Source organism: Balaenoptera physalus, assembly GCF_965194825.1.
Source record: "Balaenoptera physalus genome assembly, chromosome: 15".
Taxonomy (NCBI): Eukaryota; Metazoa; Chordata; class Mammalia; order Artiodactyla; family Balaenopteridae; genus Balaenoptera; species Balaenoptera physalus.
Window position 1 is genome coordinate 6,925,642 of NC_138894.1, and position 26,538 is coordinate 6,952,179.

Consider the following 26,538-nt stretch of genomic DNA (forward strand, 5'->3'; position numbering starts at 1 on the left):
AAGACCCAGCAAGGGAGAAGCACCTGGAGCGGCTATTCACAAAGCCCCCAGCTGTCCTCCATCTCCAACATTGCTTTCCATTCCTTCCCATTAAAGTTCCTGATTGATGCTAAAAGGCCTCCTCTGTCTGCCCCTTCTTACTTCCCTCTCTCTGCTCATCTGCTTGGAAAACAGGCAAAAAGAGGAGAGAAGATAATAATAGGGAATACAAACATTAAGGGTCAAAACTGCCCATAATTTCCTTGTTTAGACCAGCTGTCAGCAAACCTTTTCTGTAAAGGGCCAGAAGGTTAATACTCCAGCCATAGCTCCACTACTCACCTCTGCCTTCCGAGAGCCAGAGCGGCCATGGACGGTGTGTAAACAGACAGGCCTGGCTGTGTCCTGATAAAACTTAATTTATAGAAACAGAGGCCAGGCTGGATTTTGCCAGAAGACTAGTTTGTTGACCTTTGGTCTAAACAATACAACTATATTTATTTCTGTCTATTCCTCCTATTTTTTTCTTGGGTGGGGTGCCGTGCGGTTTGTAAGATCTTAGTTCCCCGACCAGGGATCGAACACGGGCCCACGGCAGTGAGAGCACAGAGTCCTAACCACTGGACCGCCAGGGAATTCCCACTTCTATGGTTTTTGATTGTTAAAGAGCTGGCACTCCAGGATCAGTCCTGTTATTATCCCCATTTTTCAGATGAGAAGACTGACCTACGACAGGATGAAAGGACATGCCCAGGATCACGGAGGCACCAGCCAGCAGTGCCTCCACCCCTGCTCATCTAGCCGCTGCCTCACCTACACCCGACTCACATCAACACGCTTGCTCTCTGCTCCAGCTAGCTGTGGTTCTAATACTTAGGCCAGAATGGCTCCACCTGCTAGTTTATTAAAGGGAAACAACTTTAACCTGAGGGCCTGGGAGGGCCAGGCCCCGGACACTGGTTTCCCTGGTAACTGACGAGCCCACCTAACATCAATTCTCTCTATAACTTGTAGCCTCCTTCTTTCTCCCCGGAGCAAGGACGGTAGTTGCCGTGTCCTGTGTGCCATCTGCCATCCATGGTGGGTGTCACTCCAGGACCCTTTGCTTCTGATGTGTAAGATCCCCCATTCAACAAACCACTGATGTCTCTGTCACTGTCTCCGGGCTTTCTTGGGTCTCGAGGCTGGGCAATTACAGGGCTTGTAGGCCTGTGGTGTGCAGCCCAAAAACTGTATAATCACAATCTTGATAATTATCATGTACAGCTGATCATAATTTTTCATCACCAGGGGGATAAGTTTCACTGAACTCTTTCACATGTCTAATCATCATCTTTTATTGAATCAGGTCCTAAATCCCCAGGAGTAGCAGTGCTGGGCATCGCTATGACCCTTGTAGTGGGGTACCGCAAAGGGGAGACTTGTGGCATTTGCCGATTTCTGTGGTGTAAATACTCCCACAACAGTTGATTTGAAGCTACAGCATGACATCACTCAACAGAGTTGGGGAAAGATGCCACACTCGGCTCTTTAAGAAGGTGCCAGCTGCTCCCAGCACCCCACTGGCTTCACATATATGCCTGTCACCTCCCAGTGCCAGTGTATACATGGGATCATAGGGAGTGAGGGTGACTGTTTTGTAATGACCTTGGTATCACCTTTTAACACTGGATAGTGTGTGAGTGCTTAGGTATCTCAATGTTGTTTAATTGATATCTCTGATTATTACTGAAACCACAGTTCCTTGGTGTTTCTTCTCCCAATTCCCTACCCATGTTCTTTCATCTGTTTGGTTCTGATGCCTTTCTTAAAACCTTGAATAACTATGTTATAATTATTAATGCCTTTACCTTGCTTGACACAATTTCTTTGATGTTTTGCTTTTATTATTTTATTTATTTTTTAAAAAATTATTTATTTATTTATTTATTTATGGCTGTGTTGGGTCTTCGTTTCTGTGCGAGGGCTTTCTCTAGTTACAGCAAGCGGGGGCCACTCTTCATCGCGGTGCGTGGGCCTCTCACCATCGCGGCCTCTCTTATTGTGGAGCACAGGCTCCAGACGTGCAGGCTCAGTAATTGTGGCTCACGGGCCCAGTTGCTCCGCGGCATGTGGGATCTTCCCAGACCAGGGATCGAACCCGTGTCCCCTGCACTGGCAGGCAGATTCTCAACCACTGCGCCACCAGGGAAGCCCTATTATTTTATATTTTTATGCAGAAATTGTAACATAATGAACGCTGTCCATGTTTACTCTGGTGATTCTTTTATTGCTAGTGAACACAAGAGAATTCATCCTGTTTTCGTCTGTTCTACTAATAATTATTAAATGCCCAGTGGATGACAGGCTTGATTTGAGGTACTGGGGATATGGCCGTGACCAAAATAACATCTCTGCCCTGAAGGAGCTCCCATTCTGGTATGGAAAACAGAAAATAAACAAGTAAATATATAATGGAAGTTCTGGTGGTGATAAGAGCTATAATGACACAAAGCAGAGTTGGGGGGAACAGAGAGGGTTGGAAAGGGACTCTTATAAGGGCCTCTGGCAAGGTCACATTTGGACAAAGACTTGAATAGGTGAAGGAGTGAGTCATGCCAATTTTCCTGCAATTTGATTTTTTAAATTTAACTCATTAATTTAGCTGGAATTTAGTTTGGGCATATTACATAAAAGGGGCTCTGATTACTTTTTTCTCAATGTGTATGCAATTATCTCAATACTCTTCCATTCTCTTTATTTTCAGAAGTTTCATTATGAAGGCGAATGCATTTCTCAGTCCGCTAGTATGTTCTAACGTATTTTTCTGACCGTCTATTTGAATTACTATTTTTTGGATCGTCCTTTTAAAAAGCATTTACCAATTCTTGCTGATTCTTCTTTAGCATTTTTAAACCATCCTTTCCAGTTTCAAAATGAAATTCCACCTTCCCGAAAGGAAAACCATGTCTTTATCTTTGTATCTATAACACCTGCCATAGAGCATAGCTAAAGTAGACTTTTAACACATTTTTGTAAAATGAGTGAATGCATTCCAAAACTCATTTAGGTGTTTTCACCTCTTATTCAAAGAGCACCTCACGCCCACCCATGTGCACATTGGCTCTCGTGATTCAGTTTCAGAATAAACTTTACAGGTCCACTTCAGTCTTTTACTATAAACCCACTATAAACACAGCAGCTCTGTTAAACAACTGAGGAAAAGAACAGCGTCCCTCAAAACCCAGGGCCGCTTCCGGAAGAAAGGACATCGTTTGATTTGAACTATTTTATTTCCTTTATTTTACTCAGATAGGATTGAGAATCTGATGGCTGGTCTTTAACTCCATCAAACCATAGGCTTTTCCAGTTCTGCGTTTACACCGTCTGTGCATCCATATTCCCCCCAAAACCAAGAAGATGAGGGAAAGGGGGGCCAGTGTAATCTTCCAGGAGAACGTGGCAGCTGTAGGAAGAACAGACATGTGAGGGGTGAACACGCTCCTACCACCAACTAGGACATTGCCGTGCACTTTACAGAGAAGGAAGTGGGGTTTGTCCCTTCTAATAAATATGCACCGATTTTCAGAAAGTATGTCTTACACCAAGATCAAGGATACTTGAGAATGATATCTGTGGCATTAGGCAAACAAGCAAGGTAGAACAAATATCCATTGGAGAGAAGCAGTGCAGAGTTGGGGAGGTGGGCAGGTGTCGATGGTCTAATTTTGTTCTACCCGTTGGGCTGTGTGCAATAAGATGCCTGTCTAGGTCTCTGCTAGCTGACTGTGATGTGGCCAGCACATAATTTGCCCTTTTCCATGAGCATGGGTGTCATGAGGAGTCAGTAAAGTAACAAAGGAAAAGAAAAACTTTGAATAAAGGAGCTTTAGGTGTCAAGATTATCGCTTGGATCCAGCTATTTTATATTCTACTCCTCGGCATCTCTGTGTTATGAAAATATAGGAAGCAATCCCTGGTGGCGCAGTGGTTAAGAATCCGCCTGCCAATGCAGGGGACACGGGTTTGATCCCTGGTCCAGGAAGATCCCACATGCCGTGGAGCAACTAAGCCTGTGCGCCACAACTACTGAGCCTGCGCTCTAGAGCCCGCGAGCCACAACTACTGAGCCCACATGCCACAACGACTGAAGCCCACGCGCCTAGAGCCCGTGCTCTGCCACAAGAGAAGCCACTGCAATGAGAAGCCCACGCACCGCAACAAAGAGTAGCCCCTGCTCGCCGCAACTAGAGAAAGCCTGCACGCAGCAGCAAAGAGACCTAACCCAGCCAAAAATAAGATAAATTAAAAAATTAATTTATTTTAGAAAATATAGGAAGTATGGATAAAAAGTTAACAAGCGGTGCGGAGGAGGGATAAATTAGGAGTTTGGGATTAACATATACACACTACTATATATAAAACAGGTAAGCAACAAGGACCTACTGTAGAGCACAGGGAACTCTACACAGTACTCTGTAATGACCTATATGGGAAAAGAATCTGAAAAAGAGCAGATATATGTATATGTATAACTGATTCACTTTGCTGTACACCTGAAACTAACAGAACATTGTAAATCAACTACACTCTAATATATAATAAAAATTAAATTAAAAAGAAAAGTTAACAAGCGCATGGATGGTGAGGCTAGAATTCTACATTTTTAAGCTACTATTTATCTTAGTCTGTGCAGGCGTTCAGGAATCGACACAATCTCAGACAATTTCTCCAGATGATTCTTACACTTTAAAATCCCTCAAGGCTTAGAAACGAGTGAAGCTTTAATTTTCAGAGCAGCCATATAGAGGCACCTCTCAGCCCTGGTGAAAGGCTTTCAGCTGTGCCCTCTGTGATCGGTCACGGCCAACCCAGCGAAGGACATGCAGGGTCAGGGCTCACGTCTTAGAAATGTTTGCAGGTTCCCAGCATCAGGACAAGACAAACCACGGCTTCCTTTGGATCACTATTCTGAAGCCCAGCGGTGGATCCCACTTTCTGTGGAACCCTCCATTTCCAAGTTTGTACCACCACCAACCCGCTCATGGAAATGATCTGGGACGTCAGCCTATGCGTGTGTCCTAGGGCAACGGTTCTCAAACTTTAACATGAAAGGAGCTTGCTAAATTGCAGTCTTTGGCCTCACCCCAGAGAATCTGACCAGGTAGATCTGGGGGTGAGCCTAGGAATCTGCATTTTCAACTAGTGGCTCAAGCCGGGGATGCTGGTATGCACGGACCACAGTTGGAGAGAAGTTATATTGTGCTGTCATTCCTGCCCTGAGGCTTACACAAATTCTTTCCAATTAAAAGCTTGTCTGCAGCTGCCTCCCCTGCAAATACGGAAAACGTGGGGCAGTTTGGGTTTATTGATTGTGCAGACTGCCCAGCAGGCAGGGTAAGTTTCCCGGTAGGGATCGCTTTGTCTCTTCCCTTCTTATCCTTCGGGCTGTCGACAGACTACATCACCCACGTCTCCCTTTCCTGCTCAGTGCTCGAACACCGAGAAGAAATCAGAAATCGATTTGTCAAAATGGTAAGTCAGGTTTTTCTTTTCTTTTGTAAATGTCCTTCCGTGAGCGCTGGACTGGTTTGGCTACAGCCTTATACTTTATGTCCTGGTGACTGATGGCTTTAACCCTAAAGCTGCCTGAGCCCTGCGTACCTTCCGGGTCCCAGCTCTTGGAGGATGAAATCTCCCAACCTCGGGATGAAAAGCATCCCACCCTCCTTGAGGGGTCATGAAAGCAGAGCCGGTCCTGCTGACCCAGGTGGAACCACTAGAGGACACGGCGTTTTTAAAAATCTATCACAGAACCATTTTATCTTTTTTCCAAAAAAATCATCTTCCTCTTTAAATTTTTCTTTGAGTATAATCTCCGAAAGCCAGCCTCCACCCCACCAAAAAAGTCATAAAAAATGAGAGATTTGCTTTCTCTGCTCCACTAACGGGAAACTCACGGGCCCCCCTAGGTAATCACCCGGCGCATCAGGAGCTTTATTTAGCACCCGCAGAGCATCCAACACATAGTTTTTCCCTTTAATGTCCCCAAAATCCATACCTTCTTTGACTGTGGTACGAAGCATCTGGAAACTCATTGTATTACGGACAACACATTTAAAATCCGTGTGCAAATCCTCTCTTACGACTGGATCAAAAATCAGTGGCACTTCAATGTAATTCTCATTATTTTCTGAGTATTCCCTAAGTGAGAAAACACTTGGTTAAACATAAAGTGTCTTTTCAACATAGACACCTACACATTCTCAAGGTCCCACTGTGCTTAAATTGATGTCACGAATTACCAAGTTAGAGGCACTTGCCATTGTATTTGTTACTGATTTGGGAGAATTTCTAAGCCTGTTCCTGAAGGTAACGGTCACCCTGAAGGTGCTGGTCACTGTGATAGGATACTTGTGACAAGGAGCGTTTGCAGGGGCCAGTTTAGTTTGGATAATGGGGGGAGAAATCACTTTTTAAGGCCCTTGATGAACAAAGAACCAGTAGTAGGAACAGAAATGTCCAGTTTTGGGAAATTGGACTGTATCACCAAGAAATCATTGGCATGTGGGAGGGCAGGGAGTTTCCAGGAATCCCGTCCTCCACGGTGTCTACTCTCATCCCCACTCACTGCCAACCCTCGCTCTGGAAACTCAAGTTCAGAGCCGAGGGCTGCAGATGGGCCGCAGTGGAGGGGTCTCTAATCAACAGCACTGCCATTTGCAATGTTGCAGGAATCCGAAGACGCTTCACTACGATCTGTTACTATGAATAAAAATATCACGGATGTGGAGCCACTAGGACTATTTTTTTTTTTTTTTAATCTATGGGGGGAAAATAGGCTCCTTTAAGCAAACAGATAGCATGAGTAAGCTGACATGCAGCATGTGAGTTCTGCCCAAGCTTTTCACAACGAGGATTTGCAAGCAAACGGTTGCACTCACCACACATAATTTCTATCCACTAAATTGCATCCGGAAAGACCTTTTTTGATAGGCCTTTCCAAAAAGACAAAAATTGGGCCAGCAAAAGTTCAGGCAAATTCAGAGTATTGAGACTATAATTTTAAAAACACTTTATAATTTGGAACATTGAAGGGTCCGCCTTGCTCACACGCAAATGCTTTCCATTCACAAGGCCTGATTGTTCTACTTTCAGAGTGAGAAGATATTTCCCGGAGATGAAGGCTTACGAGGACAGACTCCTCGCTTTCTTTCAGAGTAACCTTCCTTAGAGGCTGGAAAGAAGCAGAGGCGGCTCTCGGATCCCGTGGCTAAGTTTCAGAGTCGTTTTAAGGGCTGTGAATGTTTGACTCTGCAATGCTCAAGGAAGAAATATCTAATTAAACAGCTAGAAGAGGCAACACCAATGTCAAGTAGTAGGCTGCAGCTCATAGATTTAGAGAGAAGGCTTGATTCTCAAGAACAGTTGGTGATTCTTAGCAAAACCCAATGTTTAAGATTCTAAAAATCCAACGGAGTAGAATAAAAAATATATATATATATATTTGTAATGTGGTGTGTGTGTCACATTGATGGGTTGGCTAGGACATTGTCTCTACAAGGAAGTGGAGTCTACAGGGGGTTCACGACAGCTCTGCCCAGGGCATGAGGAAGATCTTCCCCCACTTACTGGCGCCGCCCCTCGGTCACGCGGCCCCCCTGGTAGGCATCCTCTACGTGTGTGTTGTTGGCAGTCCACCACAACAAGGTGGTCGCGTGTATGCCAGCTCCCAGAAACACCTTACACGGGATTGTCAGTCTCGACCCTGTGACAGCAAGACGCAGCACATCAAACGTCAGAACCCAGCCAGGGGACGGGGTCACATCAGCAGATCTGAGGGGTGGATCTTTCCCCCTCTCTTCACACACCCTCACCAATTCTTTTCTTAGAAGGAAACTTAGTTCCCTCAAGCGATTCCATTCACCTAGAGCATCAGTACTTACCAAGGGTCTCCAGCCCCTTCCACTGGTCCTCAGGGCAGATGGAAACCCAGAGGCAAATGGCTTCCCCAAGGCCCCTCGGCTCCTACAGAGCATTCTGAATTCCGGAGCTGCCTTCTTCCACAGTTTATCCTTCTTGCCTCCAGAAATCCAGATCCAGAATCCAGAGGATTCTGTCTCTTTGCCCATTGCTGGTCTCTGCTCTCCCGTTTCCCCTAGGAGCTCTCCATCCCTGGTCATGTTCATTTAGGATTAATCCCTTCAAAAGCCACTGTGTTTTACATGAATGATGCCTTCTACAGTTGTGCAATATGATGGTCCTAGCTCCCCTGCCTCAATCACTATGTTGTTGTTTTTTTTTAGTCACCAAAGGGGAGGAGGGGGAATAAATGAAAAAATCCTTCCCATGTGTTTCTTCCTCGTGGGTAATGTGCCTCCCTGGGGTGTGTGCTTTAATGCACCCGGCCACTTCAGCCTCAGAAAGCCCACTTTTCTTCCTCCTTCACATCGCTTATGACCTTAAAGATTTCTCAGCCAAAAGCATCCCATTGGTTCTGGCCTCATGTGACTCTGCCAGGCACATCAGTGCATGCAAAGCAACAGGGCGGGAGACTCAGCTCCACTGGACTGGGGAACACAGAGGAGCAGGGGTACTGGGGCTCTAGTCAGCACTAACCCGGGTCCCCACTTCCCCAAGCTTCAAGGAGGCTCTTCTGAGAGCCAAGGCAGCTGTCGGGAGCTGCAACTCAGGTGTCAGGCAGCAATCCCGGTGTCTGTGCGAGAGCCCTCCTTCTCCATGACCACCAATTAAAGTTTAAAATGTAAGCCCAAACACCAGACAAAAGAGGGAGGGAGGGAGGGAGGGAGGGAGGTAGATAGATAACAGATAGATAATAGATAGATAGATGATAGATGGATAATAGATGATAGATGGATAGATGGATGGTTAGATAGATAATAGATAGATGATAGATAGATAAATAGATAATAGATAAATAGATAGATAGATGATATGTAGATAGACAGGACTCTGCAACCAGGGTTTAATAAATGAGCATAAGACCTACAAAACCACTATATAAAAACAGACACACAGAAAAGGTACAGGCCTCACAGACACACAGGCCTGAGTCTGAACCCCAGCCAGACCCGACTATGGCTTTTGGACAGATACTGAGCCAGTGACCCCCTGGGCAGCTTTTCCTTCTGGAAATTGGGAGAAATAAGACCTCCCCACGGGGTTGATGTTGGCATTGAATGGCATCTTATCAGACTTAGCAGTGCTCAATAAGAAAGTGTGTGCTGGCCAGGATGGTGAAAAATGGTGAAAACCTCTGTCATACATTTTCATTAACTCCCTTGACCCACTGACCAGCTATTTTGGTGATAAGAAACTGTCTCTGTGGGGACCAGCAAGGGCAGAGTCAGAGTCTTGGGGAAATGCTGAGTGTCAGCCAAGTACTGGTAAAGTGAATTATTTTAAATACACTACAGGTGCTGACTTTCTGGGGCATCATGCCTTAATCCTTTCATGCAGTTAACAACAGCTACTAGAATGTTCTGATTTTTGCACTGAGATTTTTGTAGGCAGGGTTTTCAAGAAGCAAAGTGTACACGTTTTCAGATAATGCCATTACTGACAGTATTTGGTAAAGGGAAATGTTCCCTCTCATTTGCTATTTCCCGCTGGGGTAGGGGGACCTGCAAACCCCACGGCAGGTGCAGTCGGTGACACAGGGGGCCTGGGGCCCCAGCTTTGGGACTGCAGGCATCCAGGTGGGTTACACGGTCCTTACCCAGCGAAGCTGAGATGGTCTGGTGGGGGGAGATGATCACCGGAATCGTCTCCTCTTCTCTTTCTGAGAAAGATATGAGGAAAAGAGATTCAGTTAGGAAAGCCCTCATTGCAAGCTGAGGGTCAGGGTCTATTGTTTAGCTAATTAACTAAATTATCCTTTACAGTAGGGCCAGCCATTGTGAGACTTGGCTTTTGTCTGGCAAAGGAAACCGGCTCTCCACGAAATTGAGCCTCTTTGGCCAATGCCTTTCCCAGAAGAGAGATTACTGGAAGAAGCCACGGTTAAACACACATTCCACTAACAGATGTTCTCTGCTCTGTGGTAACAATTAACCATTCCACTCCCCGGCTTCCTGAATGAACCCTTAACAGGAACGTTCACGATGTCCACAGGATAGGTCTTACCCCAAAGGCTCCTCGCCCTAAAGTAGCTCTCCCCACTCCCTCCCTACCACCCCATGCGCCTGCCACAGAATCCTGGAGTCGCTTACCAAAGAAATAAAAAATAAAAAAGGCACAGGGGCTCCAGAACCACCTGTTCGTGGTGCTAACCCCATACTGAGTGATAAACAGAGTAACCCAGCTTGGCCACCAGGGCTTTTTAGTTGAGGTGATTGACTCTTCGGGAGGGAATTGGAATCCAGCTCCCTGAGAGGCAGGTCTCCCAGCAGCTGGAAGAAACTGGGCATCTGAACTGGAGCAGAAAGGACAAGTTTATGGGGGTGGACGAAGAGCTGCCCGCGGCCACCACTGCTCCATCCTCACTTCTTCCGCTAAAGAGCATTTGAAACCCTACCAGGAGGAAGCATTACGCAGCATCCCAGGAGAGCCCAGGGCGCAGCCGGCTTCTCCACCAGGACGGGGAGCTTTTCCCTCCCCTCACGGTCACAGGGCTGCTGCACAGGGGCTGGGGAGCAGAGAGGGGAGAAGAACGCCCCAAGGACGAGACATTAACACATCCATGGGGCCAAATTCCAGGGTGCATCAGCATTACCGGCACGGGGGGTGGTGGGAGAGTTAAACACAGACTGCTAATCGTTTCTAATTCAGTAGGTCTGGGATGGGGCCTGAGATTTTGCAGGTCTGATGAGTAACCAGGTGATGCCGCCACCGCTGCCGCTGGCCGAGGACCACCCTTTGAGAACGGCTGAGACACGGTGTGGTCCGGACACAGGATTATATGTAGGTTGGCGCCCCCTAGTGTTCCTGTGCAGTATCACATGAACAGGATAATTCGGGGCCCCTTCAAAGTCACGGGATTCTCACGGATCCCCGCTGTGCGGGGGCAAGGGGTTGACGTGAATGAATCTTCACAAGACGTTAAAAGAAAATAATCTAGAGATTTCCATTCATGGGAGACACGACTTTCCCTGCAGTAAAACTGAATCTCTGGATTCTCTGGGAGAAAAAAATCTTTCCCCTCACAGACCAATTACGTAACCTTAATATAGTTCCAAAGCTCTCTGAAATGCCCTTAAAAGACTCCAGTTGTGTAGTTACTCAGTGTATAAAACAAAGAAAAGCGCCATACTTTCCAGGGCAGGGGCCAGAACTGCATCACTTGTGTGCCCTTTGCACCAAGCTTGATGTCCCACATGCAGGAGGCATGGAGGAAACAGTGGATAAACTTGACATGCTAATCAGTACTGTTCACAACATTATTTTCAGGTAGAACTCATTGAAACCAATGAGATCCCTCACTATTTAAAATCCTGGTTTCAAGGGTAACTAGACCTGCTTGGGAAAGACCAGGAAAGGGCAAGTTTCACCACATATGCCAATGCATAGCCTTCTCACTGAAAAATCCAATAAAATCCTAGTATCCTAGAATTATACACAAAGTTATGGCAACCGTGTCCTGATAGCTGGCCCTGGAGGTGCAAGCCTTCCAAAGAGACCTTCCAAGAGAACCACTGTTTGGCCCCCTCTAGTGGTATATGTTTTAGCCTCAGACTCGGAACCCTGTCAACTACCCAGGGATTCACCATTCCTCATAAAAACACCCTGCTTCCTATCTTTCCAAGTGTCCTACACATCTTAGAAGCCTGATGCTTAGAGAGTTGCCATATCTGTTTTCCTTTCATACCAAAGACATTCAAAGAATTCTACGGGAACCCTAACTTTTTCCTTGCATGCTTGTTACTGAACCAGGGTACAGAGGTACCTTGATGGCAAGTACTCACTCTTGACACGGAGTTTGATATTCCTGGTGATGTTGTATTGCCTGCCTCTGTGGGCAAACGTCATGGCACACCGATAATAGCCCGCATCCTCCAGAGACACATTGTTCACCACTAAGCGAGTTCCCCTCACACTTAGAAATTTCTCATTGTCTTGATCCAAAGGGAGAGAATCCTTAAGAGAAAATGTTTTTCAAAGTTACGCTATATCTTAATTGACATCTCAAAAACTATGAACAGCATTGGTATTATCCATCACTGTTGAATTTGCAATCTAAGAATCGCTCTGATATTTACTTTGCAAATATTGTCCTTTGGGACATGCTTTTAACTGTATTTTTAGGAGGGGGAGTTTGTTAGCATATAACACAGAATGGCTGGGTTTGTTTAACCAGAATGTTTAAAGCACACTTGCTTTGGCACAATGGGAAAAAAAGAAACTATCTTCTTTGACAAAGTAGGTGATTAAACTATAAATATATTTATGGCCTAACAGCTGCCTATAGATCTTGGGAAACATCCAGAAAGGAGTGCTATGACGTAGTCATGGCAACTTGCAGAACAATGCTCAGAAGAGTTGATGTTGCAGTAATCACTTTATAAATCATCTCAATTTCAGGAGTCAGTAGAGACAGAAAAATTTGTAAGACAAAAATAAATGTGGGGCTTCCCTGGTGGCACAGTGGTTAGGAATACGCCTGCCAATGCAAGGGACACGGGTTCAAGCCCTGGTCCGGGAAGATCCCACATGCCATGGAGCAACTAACCCCGTGTGCCACAACTACTGAGCCCGTGTGCCACAACTACTGAGGCCTGTGCACCTAGAGCCCATGCTCCACAACAAGAGAAGCCACCGCAATGAGAAGCCCACGCACTGCAATGAAGAGTAGCCCCTGCTCACCACAACTAGAGAAAGCCCGTGTGCAGCAATGAGGACCCAACACAGTCAAAAATGAATAAATAAATTAATTTTTAAAAAAAGAAATGCCTTTAAAAAAAAAATGATGATTGCAATAGTCATATATAACCTTGAGTCATTTCAGAGACTTCTTCTGAATGAGAACACAGGCATAACTGGAATAGTTTGTCAACCACATAGCTCATGAAGTCTAATTGTACAATGTATTTAATTGAAGAAAGATATTTCATTGTTCCCAACATGAGTGAGCAAATATAAAAAAAGCCAAACAGGGCCCAGCAGCACCATTATTCCTGGGCCTACGAGCCCCCAGGTCTCCCCCGTGTGGCAGGGATGTGTGGGTTCTGGCCTCTGGGGTCAGAGGTTTGGCTTCACCCTCTACCAGCTGCATGACCTTCAGCACATTCCTTACATTTCCAGTCTCTGTTTCCTAATCTGTAAAATGGAGATATTAACAACCCCTACTGCCCTGGGTTCATGTCAGGGAGTTTAGAACAGACTTGTACACAGAACATGCTCAGTAATGATTAGCATTCTTAGGACGGGAACAAATATTATTATTAAGCGCCACCATGATACCCTTGTCCACCCAAATTTATTGAGGACCATTTACAAGTCAAGCACTGCACAAGGTGCTTCACACACTGTGCTCCATTTAATCTCAAAACAATCTCAGGCAGTGGGAGTGACGAACTGCCGTCTTGCAGAGGGAACAGGTTTAAGAGGTAAAATAACTGACCAAGGCTATACAAAAGGTCAGTGAAGAAGCAGGATTTCCAATCCAGACTGGTCAACCCCAGAACCTGGGCTCTTTCCTCTACGGTAAAACCCCTCACTTGACCTTTTTATGCTCTTACAAAACCAAGAGCTCCATAATTGGGCAGGCTAACTTATAGGAGCTGGCTTCTTACTTTCTCCGAAAATCATTTAAAAGTTTCCAATATTAAATTGACATCCTATAGATATCTTGTAGTTAGAATACCAGTCAACTGGTCAACCTATTTTTTGATTAAAGGGTTAGTTTCTATCCATTTTTAAACCAATAACTGTACTTTTCAGTATCAATCTATGGTGTATATCAGGAGTCAGCAACTTTTTCTGTAAAGGGCCAGAGAGTAAATATTTTAGGCCTACGGTCCACGTGGCCTCTGTTCAACTACTCAACTCTGCCGCTGCCCCACAAAAACACAGAAATAAATGAGCGTGTCCCAGTAAAACATTACTTATACACACTGAGATTTGAGTTTTATATTATTTTCATGGGTCATGAAATATTAGTCTTTTTTTTAACCATTTAAACAAGTGAAAACTATCCTTAGCTGGTGAACATACAAAAACGGGTGGCAGCTCAATTTTTGGCCCTGGTTGTCATTTGCCCACACCTGGTCTAAACAAGGGAGCCAATGATAGTAGATATTTATTCAGCCAGTCAAGACACAAAATTGTGTTTATATTTACTCCTTTAACTCAAAGGTTGATTTTTATGTGCTTTCAAAAAACTCTATTAACATGTGTATCAAGTCGTTAAATAGTTCTTTCTAAAAATTTCTATAGACAAACAACAGAGTAAAAAGCTATTTTCTTCAGCTGTTATTTATTCTGCACTCATTTCACACTCTGTCTTTTCAAATCACCATCTGAGGACCCTTACCCAAGCCCTATAAAGACTAATAGAGTATATTAATCATGGCCCTTTTTAAAATCACTGGTTTAAAAAAATAGAAATATAAAAGTGAACATATTGTCTTCAAATGAGTATTTTATATCTTTCCTATGGCTCATGAAACACCTTTTCATTAAAGGGCAATTCTTAAAGACGTACCTTGTACCATCGAATCTTCACGTCAGTTTTGTTCCCGATGAATTCACTCAGATCAGGACAAACTAATAACCCAGAGGCTGACAAGGTTATAATTTGCGGGTAGGAGATGAGAGGCAGGGAAGCTTCTGTCTTCTCAAAAACCCTGAGCTCAACGGACATCTCATCACAGTAAGAGGCATTTCTGATTTAAAAGGGGAAAAAAGGAATAATAAATGGCAAGGCAAAATGAAAATAAAACTAAATGAAATTAAGAATAATTCCCCAGTCTCATTAAATTCTGCATTCTGTATTTTCCTCATTTGTATTGCAATACTTTTGTCCCTGGTCCTTTTGAATCTTTGGAGCACACACACACAAAAAAAACCACATCATAATTGTCATATAGAAATGCTGATATATTCTGCATGTTTCCGAAAAGGACCCTCCACAAGCCTGATTTCAAGACCATTGAAGGCCAGTAAAAAACCCTCAAGTCCTCTTCAAAGGGGCCTAAACCCTTCCAGGTTCCAGGGGAGGTTCTTGATCACAGCTCCAGTATGCTCCAAATTCCTGGTCCAGGCAACCTTATCTAGATGGAGAGATTGTTTCCTAAGAGCCACTGTTTCCTTATAAAGAAAATCCTCTTTACTTCTCTTGGAAATCATTTATCAACTCAAGTCAAATTTCAGAAAACTGCAGAGCACTTTGTATAAGATCTAGAAATGATTTTTGCAATACTGCACAGGGGAAATTAACTTGGTAAATTTGTTTGGTTGGTTTTTATTTATTTTTTTGGTGGGTCTAACTATAATCTCAATATCATCATTCTATCAAGACCCTAGAACTGGGGAAGGGGCAGAGGCAAAACATTGACAGAAACACAGACGATGTGGAGGGAAGGACAGAGGATATTAGGTCAAACTATTTTTTTAAGTAGAAAAACATAAAGATATAATTAGCTCAGCTAAGCTGCTGGCGACCTACCTAAGAAACACTGGACATCAACACAGAAAATGAGCATGTGTGTTTTATGGGGTTGGGAGGGAGGGGTACAGCAAAATGTAAAAAAATCTATACCCAAAGAAGGAACAAAATGTGAAAATTATATGTGAAAGTAATACGTGATAAATGCTTAGTACCCGAAAGCAAAAAGAAATTAATTCAAATATATAACACCAATATCTATATTCTACTTCATATCTGGTTGAAGAAAGGAAAAAGATGGGGCTTCCCTGGTGGCGCAGTGGTTGAGAATCTGCCTGCTAATGCAGGGGACACGGGTTCGAGCCCTGGTCTGGGAAGATCCCACATGCCACGGAGCAGCTGGGCCCGTGAGCCACAACTACTGAGCCTGCGCCCCGCAACGGGAGGGGCCGCGATAGTGAAAGGCCCGCGCACCGCGATGAAGAGCGGTCCCCGCACCGCGATGAAGAGTGGCCCCCGCTCGCCGCAACTAGAGAAAGCCCTCGCACGAACCGAAGACCCAACACAGCCAAAAATAAATAAATAAATAAATAAAGTATCTATTAAAAAAAAAAAAAAAAAAGAAAGGAAAAAGATGAAAAACATTTTATGCACGAAGAAATGCAGACAGCTATCACCTTGAAGAATGCATAATCTCACTGCAAATCAAAGAAAGGCAAATGAGGGCAAGTCTGAAGAACAGAGCACACCTGAAGATAGCCCTCCCAGCAGCTCCTGGGAGGAGAGCATGGCAGGCTCTGTGGTCTGCAATACATCATTGCATTTATTCTCCAACCCTGTGATACTACTGTATCACTTTCAGATGAGGAAAATTAGGTATGCAGAAAGTAAGTAAATTCCTAAGGCTATAGAGCCTCTAAGAGGTCAAACCAAGGTTAGAAGCCAGTAGGGCTGTGGGAAAACCTGTAAATCAGGGCATTACATCCAGACACCAAGCTTACGAGACATATTGAGAGTTACAAACCTGTTCACATTACTGATCCCACATCCCCCTTGGGCAACAGACCCCCCCCCGCCCCCCGTGGAAATAACTCAAAAGAAAGATGGGTGGGGAAATCATTTGATCACCGCTCATATTCCCCACGTAGTGTGGCAGCCCTACAGCAAAGAGGTGGTTGTCATTTGTGCCATCCACCAGATATGTCCTGTCCCCCATCCAGAGCAGACGGTGGGGTTACACGTCCTGGCACTGAGACTTGGGGGCCGCGTGGCCCAGCAGTATCACTTTGCCCATCCTGATGGACAGAACAGCTCTGTGGGTTCTAGGGCACAAAATTATAAACAGCACAGGAGCAGGGCCGTTTGGCAGCTGCTGGTGATTCTCTCTCTATTAGACCCCAATCCTGAAGCTGGAAGAGAGGTTTAGAGGTCAGCCAGGGGAACTCTCCCACGAGCTAAGAAAGATGAACCCACATCGGGTTTCCCCGGCCTCTCAATCTCAGATCTCTTTTTTCTACAAGAATAGAAAACAAAATAATGTATTAAGCACACATTTTTTAATCAAGTATAAAAACAAACTTTAAGGCAAATATGACTCAGCTCACATCTCCCTAATTTTTGCATATTATCACTTCAGTAGTAAATAAGTCTTGCTATTGGGGAAAGAAAGGCCATTTCCATGTGCATATTGACACCTACAATGGTGCTCCCCAGACTCTATGCTTCATATGCTGTGATTTCACAGAACCCTCCCAACAAACCTCTTTACAGAGGAGAAAACTGAGGCCCATAAATATCAAATAATAAGACCAAGGTCCTACCAGGTAGCAAATGAGGACTAAGATTCACATCCATATCATTTTGACTCCAAATTCCATTCTATTTCTACCACGCTATTAAGTTTTCCTCATAGTGTTCCTTAGAAAAACGTTAGAATTTTTGACACTAAAAAGGAAAGGAAAACTATGCATTTATAGCTATTGTAAAATCAGATATCCGGCGACTTCCCTGGTGGTGCAGTGGTTAAAAGTCCGCCTGCCAATGCGGGGGACACAGGTTCAAGCCCTGGTCCGGGAAGATCCCACATGCCGCGGAGCAACTAAGCCCGTGCGCCACAACTACTGAGCCTGTCCTCTAGAGCCCACGAGCCGCAGCTACTGAGCCCACGTGCCACAACTACTGAAGCCCGTGCGCCTAGAGCCCGTGCTCTGCAACAAGAGAAGCCACCACAATGAGAAGCCCGTGCACCACAACAAAGAGTAGTCCCTGCTCACCGCAACTAGGGAAAGCCCGTGCGCAGCAACGAAGACCCAACACAGCCAAAACTAAAAATAAATATACTGATTAATTTTTTTAATAATAAAAAATAAAAAGTGAAAAATACAGATGAAATCAAATTTAATAAAATATATTTTTTTAAAAATCAGATATCCACATTTCTCTGATATGAAAATACGAGATTGTCTGCCTGCTTCCATTGACAGGACTGAAATCACACACATACACACACACACACACACACACACACACATACACACACACACACCCCATCTAGGACTGGGGTTGATATTGTCTGAAATTCTCCCATTCACCAGTAATTTCTTTGTGCTGAGAATGTCACTTTCTTTGGTTGTCTTTCTAAATGTAAATACTCGTGGGCACAGTTTCTCCTTAAGTCAAATGAGTTTATGAAATCTGGGGAGACTCTGAAGCTGGCTGGTGAGGATGATTAGAGCCTTGGGGTGGAAGAGAGGCAGCAGCTGAAGAAACAAGGCCAAGAAGAGTATTTCCCAGTCACACCAATGGTCTGTCCTAATCCTTTCAGAAGAACTAACTCAGGAAATGTTTAAGGTTGCCAACACTAGGCCTACAACTTTCTCCTTCAAGAAGCAGCAAGTTATGCCTAGACCATTCAATGGGGAAAAGACAGTCTTTTCAATAAAAGATCTTAGGAAAACTGGTCAGCCACACGCAAAAGAATGAAGTTGGCCCATGAACTTACCCATATGCAAAATTTAACTCAAAATGGATCAAAGACCAAAACATAAGAGCCAAAACTATAAAAATGTTTAGAAGAAAACACAGAGGGAAAGCTTCATGGCATTAGACATGATTTCTTGGCTATGACATGAAAAGCACAGGCAACCAAAGAAAAATTAGATAAATTGAACTTCATCAAAATTTAAAACTTTTGTCCATCAAAGGACATTATCAGCAGAGTGAAAAGGCAATCCATGCAATGGAAGAAAATATTTGCACGTCATATATCTGGTAAGGCATTGATATCCAGAATACATAAGGAATTCCTACAACTCAAGAACAAATAAACAAGCAACTTGATTTTAAAGTGGGCAAACGACTTGAATACACATTTCTCCAAAGAAGATACACAGATGGCCAGTAGAGCACATGGAAAGATGCTCAAGATCACTAATCATTAGGGAAATGCAAATCAAAATCACAGTGATACTACCAAATGTAAAATAGATAGCTAGTGGGAAGCAGCTGCATAGCACAGGGAGATCAGCTCGGTGCTTTGTGACCACCTAGAGGAAGGGGATATGGGGATATATATATACATATAGCTGATTCACTTTGTTAGACAGCAAAAACTAACACAACATTGTAAAGCAATTATACTCCAATAAAGATGTTAAAAACAATCACAGTGATATACCACTTCACCCCCATTAGAATGGCTATTAAAAAACAGAAAATAATAAGTGTTGGTAAGGATGTTGAGAAATTGGAACCCTTGTACATTGCTGCAGGGAATGTAAAATGGTCTGGCCACTGTGGAAAACAACATAAGTTCCTCAAAATTAAATATAGAATTACCATACGATGCACCAATTCCATTTCTGGCTATATACTCAAAAGAATTGAAATTGGGGACGCAAATTTTTGTACAGCCATGTACAAACAGCATTATTCACGACAACCAAAAGGCAGAAGCAGCCTAAGTGTCCCTTGATGGATAAATGGATAAACAAAATATGGTATGTACAGTTGACCCTTGAACAACACAGGTTTGAACTGTGTGGGTCTATTTGTACACAAATTTTTTTCAATAGTAAATACTATAGTATTACACAATCCATGTTGATTGGATCCACGGAGGCAAAACTGAGGATACTGAGGAACCGTGGATACTGAAGGCTGACTATAAGTTATACGCAGATTGTTGACTTTAGGGGTTGGTGCCCCTCACCCCCGTGTTGTTCAAGGGACAACTGTAAATATAATGGAATATTATTCAGCCTTAAAAAGGAAGGAAATTTGGACACCTGCTACAACATGGATGAACCTTGAAGACATTGTGCTGAGTGAAATAAGCCAGTCACAGAAGGACAAATACTGTGGTACTTGGAATATGAGGTACTTGGAATAGTCAAATTCATCGAGACAGAATAAAGGTAGAATGGGGGTTGCCAGGAGCTGGTGGGGAGGGGAAAGTGAAGAGCTGTTGTTCAGTGGGGACAGAGTTTCAGCTTGGGAAGATGAAAAGAGTTCTGGAGCTGGATGGTGGTGATGGTCACACAAACCATGTGAAAGTACTTAACCCAACTGAATGGTACACTTAAAAAGGGTTAAAATGGTAAATTTTATGTTATGCTTATGTTACCACAATTAAAGGGGAAAAAAGCAATGGGACAAAGAGGAAGGAGACTACACCCCATGTCAGGAGCTGTGGGTTCCAGCCTCACCTCCACACCCACCACCTGGGAGAACTTTATAAGTGAGCTTGGTTCCCCCAGGTGTGCAATAAGCAGTTGGATTAACCTCTTCCTAAAGTCTCACCTGGGTCTCCAGTTCTACTCAGTGTTCTACACCTATTTCTCGGGTCCTTGTGGATTCAGCAGTGAACAAAACAAGCCAAGTCCCTGTCCTCTGGAGTTTATGTTCTAACAGGGTAGACAAACCTTAAATACATAAAACACATATATGTGTGACAGATGAGGAAAAGTAAGCACAGGGTAAGGGGAGAGTGACAGGAGTCCTGCTTTAGATAAAGTGGCCAGGGACGTCCTCTCCATAGAGGTGACACTTGAGCAGAGACTTCAGTGAAGGGAGAGAGGGCGCCATGAGGACATCTGTGGACAGGCTCTCAGGTAGGAGGTATTGCAGTGACAGTGACACGGATGTAAGGTGGCTTCCCACCTGTGCGCTGGGTTTTGAAATCCAGGTTGTCACGGAAACGCCACGCAAGCATCCATTCCACAAGGGCCCCCCTTCCCACCCTCATCCCAGAGGGGCTGACCTGACAGTGCAGACGTAGGTGCCAGAGTCCCCCCGCGAGGCTGGCACAATCCAGAGGCCACCGTCCTGGACCCACACTCGCGTCTCTTCCTCCCCTGGGACCATCGTGGTGGAGTCGTTTCTACGCCATGTCACATTGACGTGGGTGCTAGCAGGGTCCCAGTATGGCACCTGGGGGCACCTCATGGCCACAGGCTCCCCTTCTACCTTGAACCTGGTTTTGGGATGCCTGCCATGAAATTGGCAGCTTCCTGCAGCCACTGAAGGACAAAGAACCCACAGTGAGGCTTTGTGTCCATCCAAGGAAGCCACATGCCCCTGACAACGTGGGGGCCCCATGAACCCCTCCTCTCACAAAGATCTCAAAACTCCCAAATAACAAGGTTAGGGCTACTATCAAGTCCCATCAACATTTTGTGGGAAAAGTTAAATCAGGTTCACATGATGACAAAAAAAGTTTGGCCTTATTTTTGACTTGTTGATGCCTTATCATTCAGAGTCGATCTTGATTGAGTTCAGCTTAGTTGCAGCAGGTCGTACGGTTACAATCCAAAAGCACCTTTCGTCAAGGGCAAAAGCAGGGTCTCTTTGGTTTGCTCCTTTGGCAGGAATGACCAATGCCCAGAGCAAGCTCGTGCACCAGAGGAGACGGGCAAGAGGAAGACTCCGTCACCTACCAACACCTTGCTTTTTGAGGACAACAGAACCTCCCTAGAGAAGCAACTCCTTTCCCCAGAGAAGCTGCAGGCATGTCCCCTCCAGCTGAAAGAGTCACTTCTTACCCATGTGTTCCTCAGGCTGGATGGTGAAGACAGAGACACACATCATCAACATGGACCAGATGAACATCACTCCTGGCAACTTCTGGAGGACACAGGAAGTGGATACCGCAGGTCCAGCACCCCACAGCCTAGGGGAGGACACGGAGGAGGGGTCACCAAGAACCACTGACGCCCAAAGAGAGAACCCCTTGAGGATGGTCCCAGGGGCGGGTTCTGGAGGTTTCCCCTGATGACCAAAACCCTTTTGCCTGGATTTTTTAACAAGAAAACTCAAATTTTTGAATTTATTCCTCTACAGCAATTTTCACTGGAATAGGAGTTCTGTCTCTTAAGAGTTTCTCTCTCCTGAAGCGTGCCTTAGCACTCCGCACCCCTCGGCCTGATAGACTCTTTCCTCACCTAAGGCCACTGCTAGGGTCTGGGCTCAGGCATCACTCTTGGTGAGGTCTTCCCTGACCTTCCCGTAAAGTTGCACCACCTTCGGCCCCAGTGTTCCATATTTCCTTTCCTGCTCTGTTGCTCTCTATGGCGTTTATCATTAACCATGTCTCTTCTCTCCAGCATGTAAGCTGCATGTGCTCAGGACCCTACTTTATTTTATTCACAGCTGTTTCCCTAACTCCTATTTGTTGAATGAAGGGATGAGTGAATGAATCACCAGAAGTCGAAAGTTCCTTATATTTTACTGGTCAGAGAACTCTTCCTATAGTCTTTATGGATTAACTTTTATTTTACATACAATTCTGACATATGCTGAGGGATTCAGCATACCCTCTGATGTAGAGCATCCCCGAGGAAAAAGCAAAATGAGGGTCAAAAAGTGAATAATTTATACAAGCTCACGAAGCATTCCTCCCTACCAACCTCCCCAAGGCTGGAGTATCAGATGCCTCTGCATCTCCCCGTGGTCCCTCTGCATCTCCCTGTGGTCCCTCCCACGCTTTATCGCAGTTGCCTTTTGTATCGCTAACTGCTGCCACAACAACACTGTTAACAAGTCAGCCCCAAATTGAATGCCATACGACACCAGTCGTTTGTTCTTGCTCCCAGGTCTGTGTGTCAGATGGAGCTTGGCTGACCTAGATTAGGCTGGGTTAGTCTCGGCTCCAAGCTTCAGGTGGGACCCAAGTCAGCTCCATGGGTGTCTCACCCTCCTTGGACCAGTGACTTCCTGGGAGGTGATCTTCTCATGGGATGGCAAAACTCAAACAATGTGGGCAAAAGCACTCAAGGCCTTGCTTGCTCAGAACTAGCTCACTCTTTTTGGCCCACATTCCGTTGGCCAAAGCAAGACATGTGGCCAAACTGCCATCTGTGGGACCAGGAAATACCCCCACCTGTAGTGGGAGGAGCTGCAAAGTTACACCAGGAGGGGAATGAAGTGGCAGCAATCAGGCCATCCACCACACCTGTGACTTGTCTGGCTCCCACGGTGGGGACGGCCTTGAGGACAGAGGCTGGGTCTTATTCACAGCCTTCGTGGACTACACAGTGCCCAGTTCCAGAAGTTACCAGGGAATGTGTACGATTGAAAGTCTACCAGGGAGTTGGGAGTGATGAGTGAATCCAGAAAAACATCCTTACCGGTACCTCCTCCCCATATCCTTGAAGGAGTCTGACATTTTCCCTGTTCCTGGCACAGATACAGTTCTGAATGTCTCCAGTAAAACCAGATGGCTCTTAACTGGCCAGGGCAGGGTTGGCAGACAGAGGAAGTAACCCTTGCACTCTAGAAACTCCCCTCCGCATCAATGGGGAACCATCAGAAAGCAGGGGCACAGAGCTGCGTCCTGAGCTCCCCCACTGGTGATGAGGCGCAGGGGGTGATGTGGAGGACCTGAGACTTTCCCCTTAGTTGGGTGTCTGCCCCGGGCTGTCTCCCCTGAGCTCTTCCTGCTTCTACAGGGTCCTATCCTCCACGTGTTCCTGAAACGCAGACATTTCCTGTAACTTTAACCCCACCCAAGGTTCACCAGGCCACTTGCTTAGCCTAAAGGTCACACCAACATTGGCCACGTTGCTTTGTCCTCTTTGGGAAGGGACTAGCTTATCACGTCCCAACCATACTGGTCCCAGCCAGACTCACGAGTTCTCTAGTAAGGACACGAAAGAAACAAGAGTTAAACACACCACGTGCAATCAATACCACGCATCCAAGTAAATGAATGAAGTCAAAGACGTTGACCCAGGGACCAGTGGAACGGTTACCGCTGCTGTGCTAAATACTGAGCGTTTGTTCCTTCATTTTGCCCCCATGATGTGAATATCTCTCCAAATCTACGGATGATGCAATTGAATAAAGAGGTGAAGTAGCTTGGCCAATATCTCACAGCTAGTACGCGGGGGTTGACGTTTAAACCCAGGATTGGTGATTGCAAAGCCCTTACTCTTCAAAAATATAGTTTCTGTGACAGATGGTGCTAATTTCCTCCTCCAAAGTCGGCTTCCCCGGTAACAGAACCCCCGACTCTTACCTGGGCACCGCCCCATCCACACAAAGACTACATTTCCCATCCTCCCTTGCAACTAGGAGTGGCCACGTGACAAGATTTGGGCCAATGACATGTCAGTGGAAATGTATGACCCTCCCAAGGTGTCAACCTAAAAGTCTCCTCAAAAAACTTAAAAGTCTCCACTTCAAAGTCGGCCTTGCTGCCGGCTCAGTGTGGATATGGTGGGTGGATTGAGCCACGTGCAGACCACGTGCTTAAGTGGTGGGGTGACCAGAGGAGCCTGGTCCTCAGTGGCTTTGTGGAGCTACCCTCCCCCACCCCGACTGCCTCCTTTTATATGTTCAGGCTTCCTGTCATCCTCACCCCGAACCCCTAATCTCAAGGACCCCAGGGAAGGAGCCCGGCCGGGTTCTGTCACGTGTGGTGTTCCCACTGCTCCTCTTTCTGACGCTCAACTCTTTCAAGTAAACCGTTTCTGCCCATTGGCCCTGAGAAGGCATCTCAACTCTCCTCGGGTGAAAGCAGCCCCCAAGGCTCAGGCTTAGCCTCTGATTGTGTGAAGGTTTGAAACCACGTTTAAAATCACTCTGACACCAGAGAGTCAGGCTGTGTCCACTCCGGGGCGGCTGCTCGCTGAACTGTCACAAAGCCAGGGAGCTGGGAGGGGCTCCGAGGAATCTCATCCCATCCCTTTCCTTTCAGGTGATGAACGGGAGATGGACTTTAATTAATCCTCTCCTCAAAATCACACATCTGGTTGGGGTAAGGACCCTGATGATTCAACAAGGACCCTGTTCCAGTGGAACGAAATCCTACACTGTTGTTCTCCTCCAGGACCAGCCCCTCCCCATCCACCCCCGAGCCCCACCTGGGCCCCAGCCCTGCCTGGGCTTCCCAACCCCCCGGCCTGGACCCCCAAGTCCCACCTGGATTCCCAGCCCCGCCTGGGCTTCCCAATCGCCCCGCCTGGACCCCCAAGTCCCACCTGGACCCCCAGCCCCACCTGGACCCCCAAGTCCCACCTGGACCCCCAGCCCTGCCTGGGCTTCCCAACCCCCCCGCCTGGACCCCCAAGTCCCACCTGGGCTTCCCAACCCCCCCGCCTGGACCCCCAAGTCCCACCTGGGCTTCCCAACCCCCCCGCCTGGACCCCCAAGTCCCACCTGGACCCCCAGCCCCACCTGGACCCCCAAGTCCCACCTGGACCCACAAGTCCCACCTGGACCCCCAGCCCTGCCTGGGCTTCCCAACCCCCCTGCCTGGACCCCCAAGTCCCACCTGGGCTTCTCAACCCCCCCGCCTGGACCCCCAGCCCCGCCTGGGCTTCCCAACCCCCCGCCTGGACCCCCAAGTCCCACCTGGGCTTCCCAACCCCCCCGCGTGGACCCTCAAGTCCCACCTGGGCTTCCCAACCCCCCCGCCTGGACCCCCAAGTCCCGCCTGGGCTTCCCAACCCCCCCGCCGGACCCGCGGCCAAGGCAGTTTTCTCCGTTCTTCTCTGTGGACTTTGGCACAATAGCTGCTTTACTGTGACCTCTTCAGGAAGTGGCTTCAGAGGATTAAACCACAAGCACATGTCAGTGATCGTTTTCAGTAACTGAAACCTCAGCAGCGGGCTGGACCCAGAACTGCCGTAGTGAGGGAGACAGTCGGTCTTTGCAGGCCCAGAGGGAAAAGTTTGTTTTGCAGAAGTTTGCAAGCAAAATGCTGTTTTCCTGCCCTATTTTCTTTAAATGTGTCTTTAAATGACAGGCAATTTGACATTTCTGCTTGAATCTGAGGTGACCTTCTTACTGGAAGAAAGAAGTTTTAAAGGCAGCTCGTTCCAAGTATTTGAGTTACAATTCTGGCTTCATTTTTTCCTTTGTCAAATAACCCCGTTTGCCAGTACTCAGTGTAAGGGCACAGAAGAATAGGAGGCAAAGCAGGGCCAGGCATGAGAAAATGACCAAAAAAATGGTTGAAGAGTTGAAGAAAAGAAAAATAATGCAGTAAGGTGGAAAATGCTGATGGCCCAGCCTGAGCCAGGGTTGCCAGTGGCAGGGGGGAGGGGAGAGGGGGGAGGGGGGAGGGGAGGGGGAGGGGAGGGGGAGGGGAGGGGGAGGGGAGGGGAGGGGAGGGGGAGGGGGGGAGGGTGCCTGAGCAGCATCCCCCTCGGCCCTTGCTAAGGCCCAGGTGACAGTACCTGCCTGTGGCCCTGGGTCTGCCTCCTGCTCAAGGGTGGCACATGGAGCCTAAGGGTGTGCAAGTGTTTACTTCACCTTTTAGTTTCATTCTGAACAATTCCAACAGACTAAAAGGTTGCAGGAATAGTATAATAACACGAGTATGTGTCTTACCTCGGTTCACCAATTTTTAACATTTTGCTTTATTCTCATTTTCTCTCTCTGTTTCTTTCTTTCTGTCTGTCTGTTTCTCTCTCTCTCTCTGGGCCCCCGACCCCCTCGTTATCCCCCATCCCTGTGCTTCCCAGAAACTTAGTTCCAAATGTTTTTTATTTTGCTTCAGCTTTGAATTTTAA

The 26,538-nt window shown here is 46.1% G+C and overlaps 1 protein-coding gene and 1 long non-coding RNA gene across 2 annotated transcripts in view; one reads left to right on the forward strand and one right to left on the reverse strand.

The window, feature by feature from the left end:
• Positions 1 to 1,889: 1,889 nt before the first annotated feature.
• IL1R2 (interleukin 1 receptor type 2) overlaps positions 1,890 to 26,538 on the reverse strand; it is a 39,904-nt gene continuing 15,255 nt past the window's right edge. Inside the window, exons 2-9 of the mRNA XM_082426391.1 lie at positions 21,565 to 21,692; positions 20,784 to 21,042; positions 14,621 to 14,801; positions 11,883 to 12,054; positions 9,698 to 9,760; positions 7,591 to 7,726; positions 6,020 to 6,162; positions 1,890 to 3,424 (exon numbers count right to left, since the gene is read on the reverse strand). Of these exons, the coding sequence (XP_082282517.1) occupies positions 3,267 to 3,424; positions 6,020 to 6,162; positions 7,591 to 7,726; positions 9,698 to 9,760; positions 11,883 to 12,054; positions 14,621 to 14,801; positions 20,784 to 21,042; positions 21,565 to 21,692 (1,240 nt within the window). The 3' untranslated portion in view covers positions 1,890 to 3,266. The remainder of the gene's footprint in view (positions 3,425 to 6,019; positions 6,163 to 7,590; positions 7,727 to 9,697; positions 9,761 to 11,882; positions 12,055 to 14,620; positions 14,802 to 20,783; positions 21,043 to 21,564; positions 21,693 to 26,538) is intronic.
• Positions 3,431 to 7,462, forward strand: LOC309643601. Its single transcript, XR_014253893.1, has 2 exons — positions 3,431 to 5,493; positions 7,117 to 7,462. It is a non-coding gene; the product is annotated as an uncharacterized lncRNA (long non-coding RNA).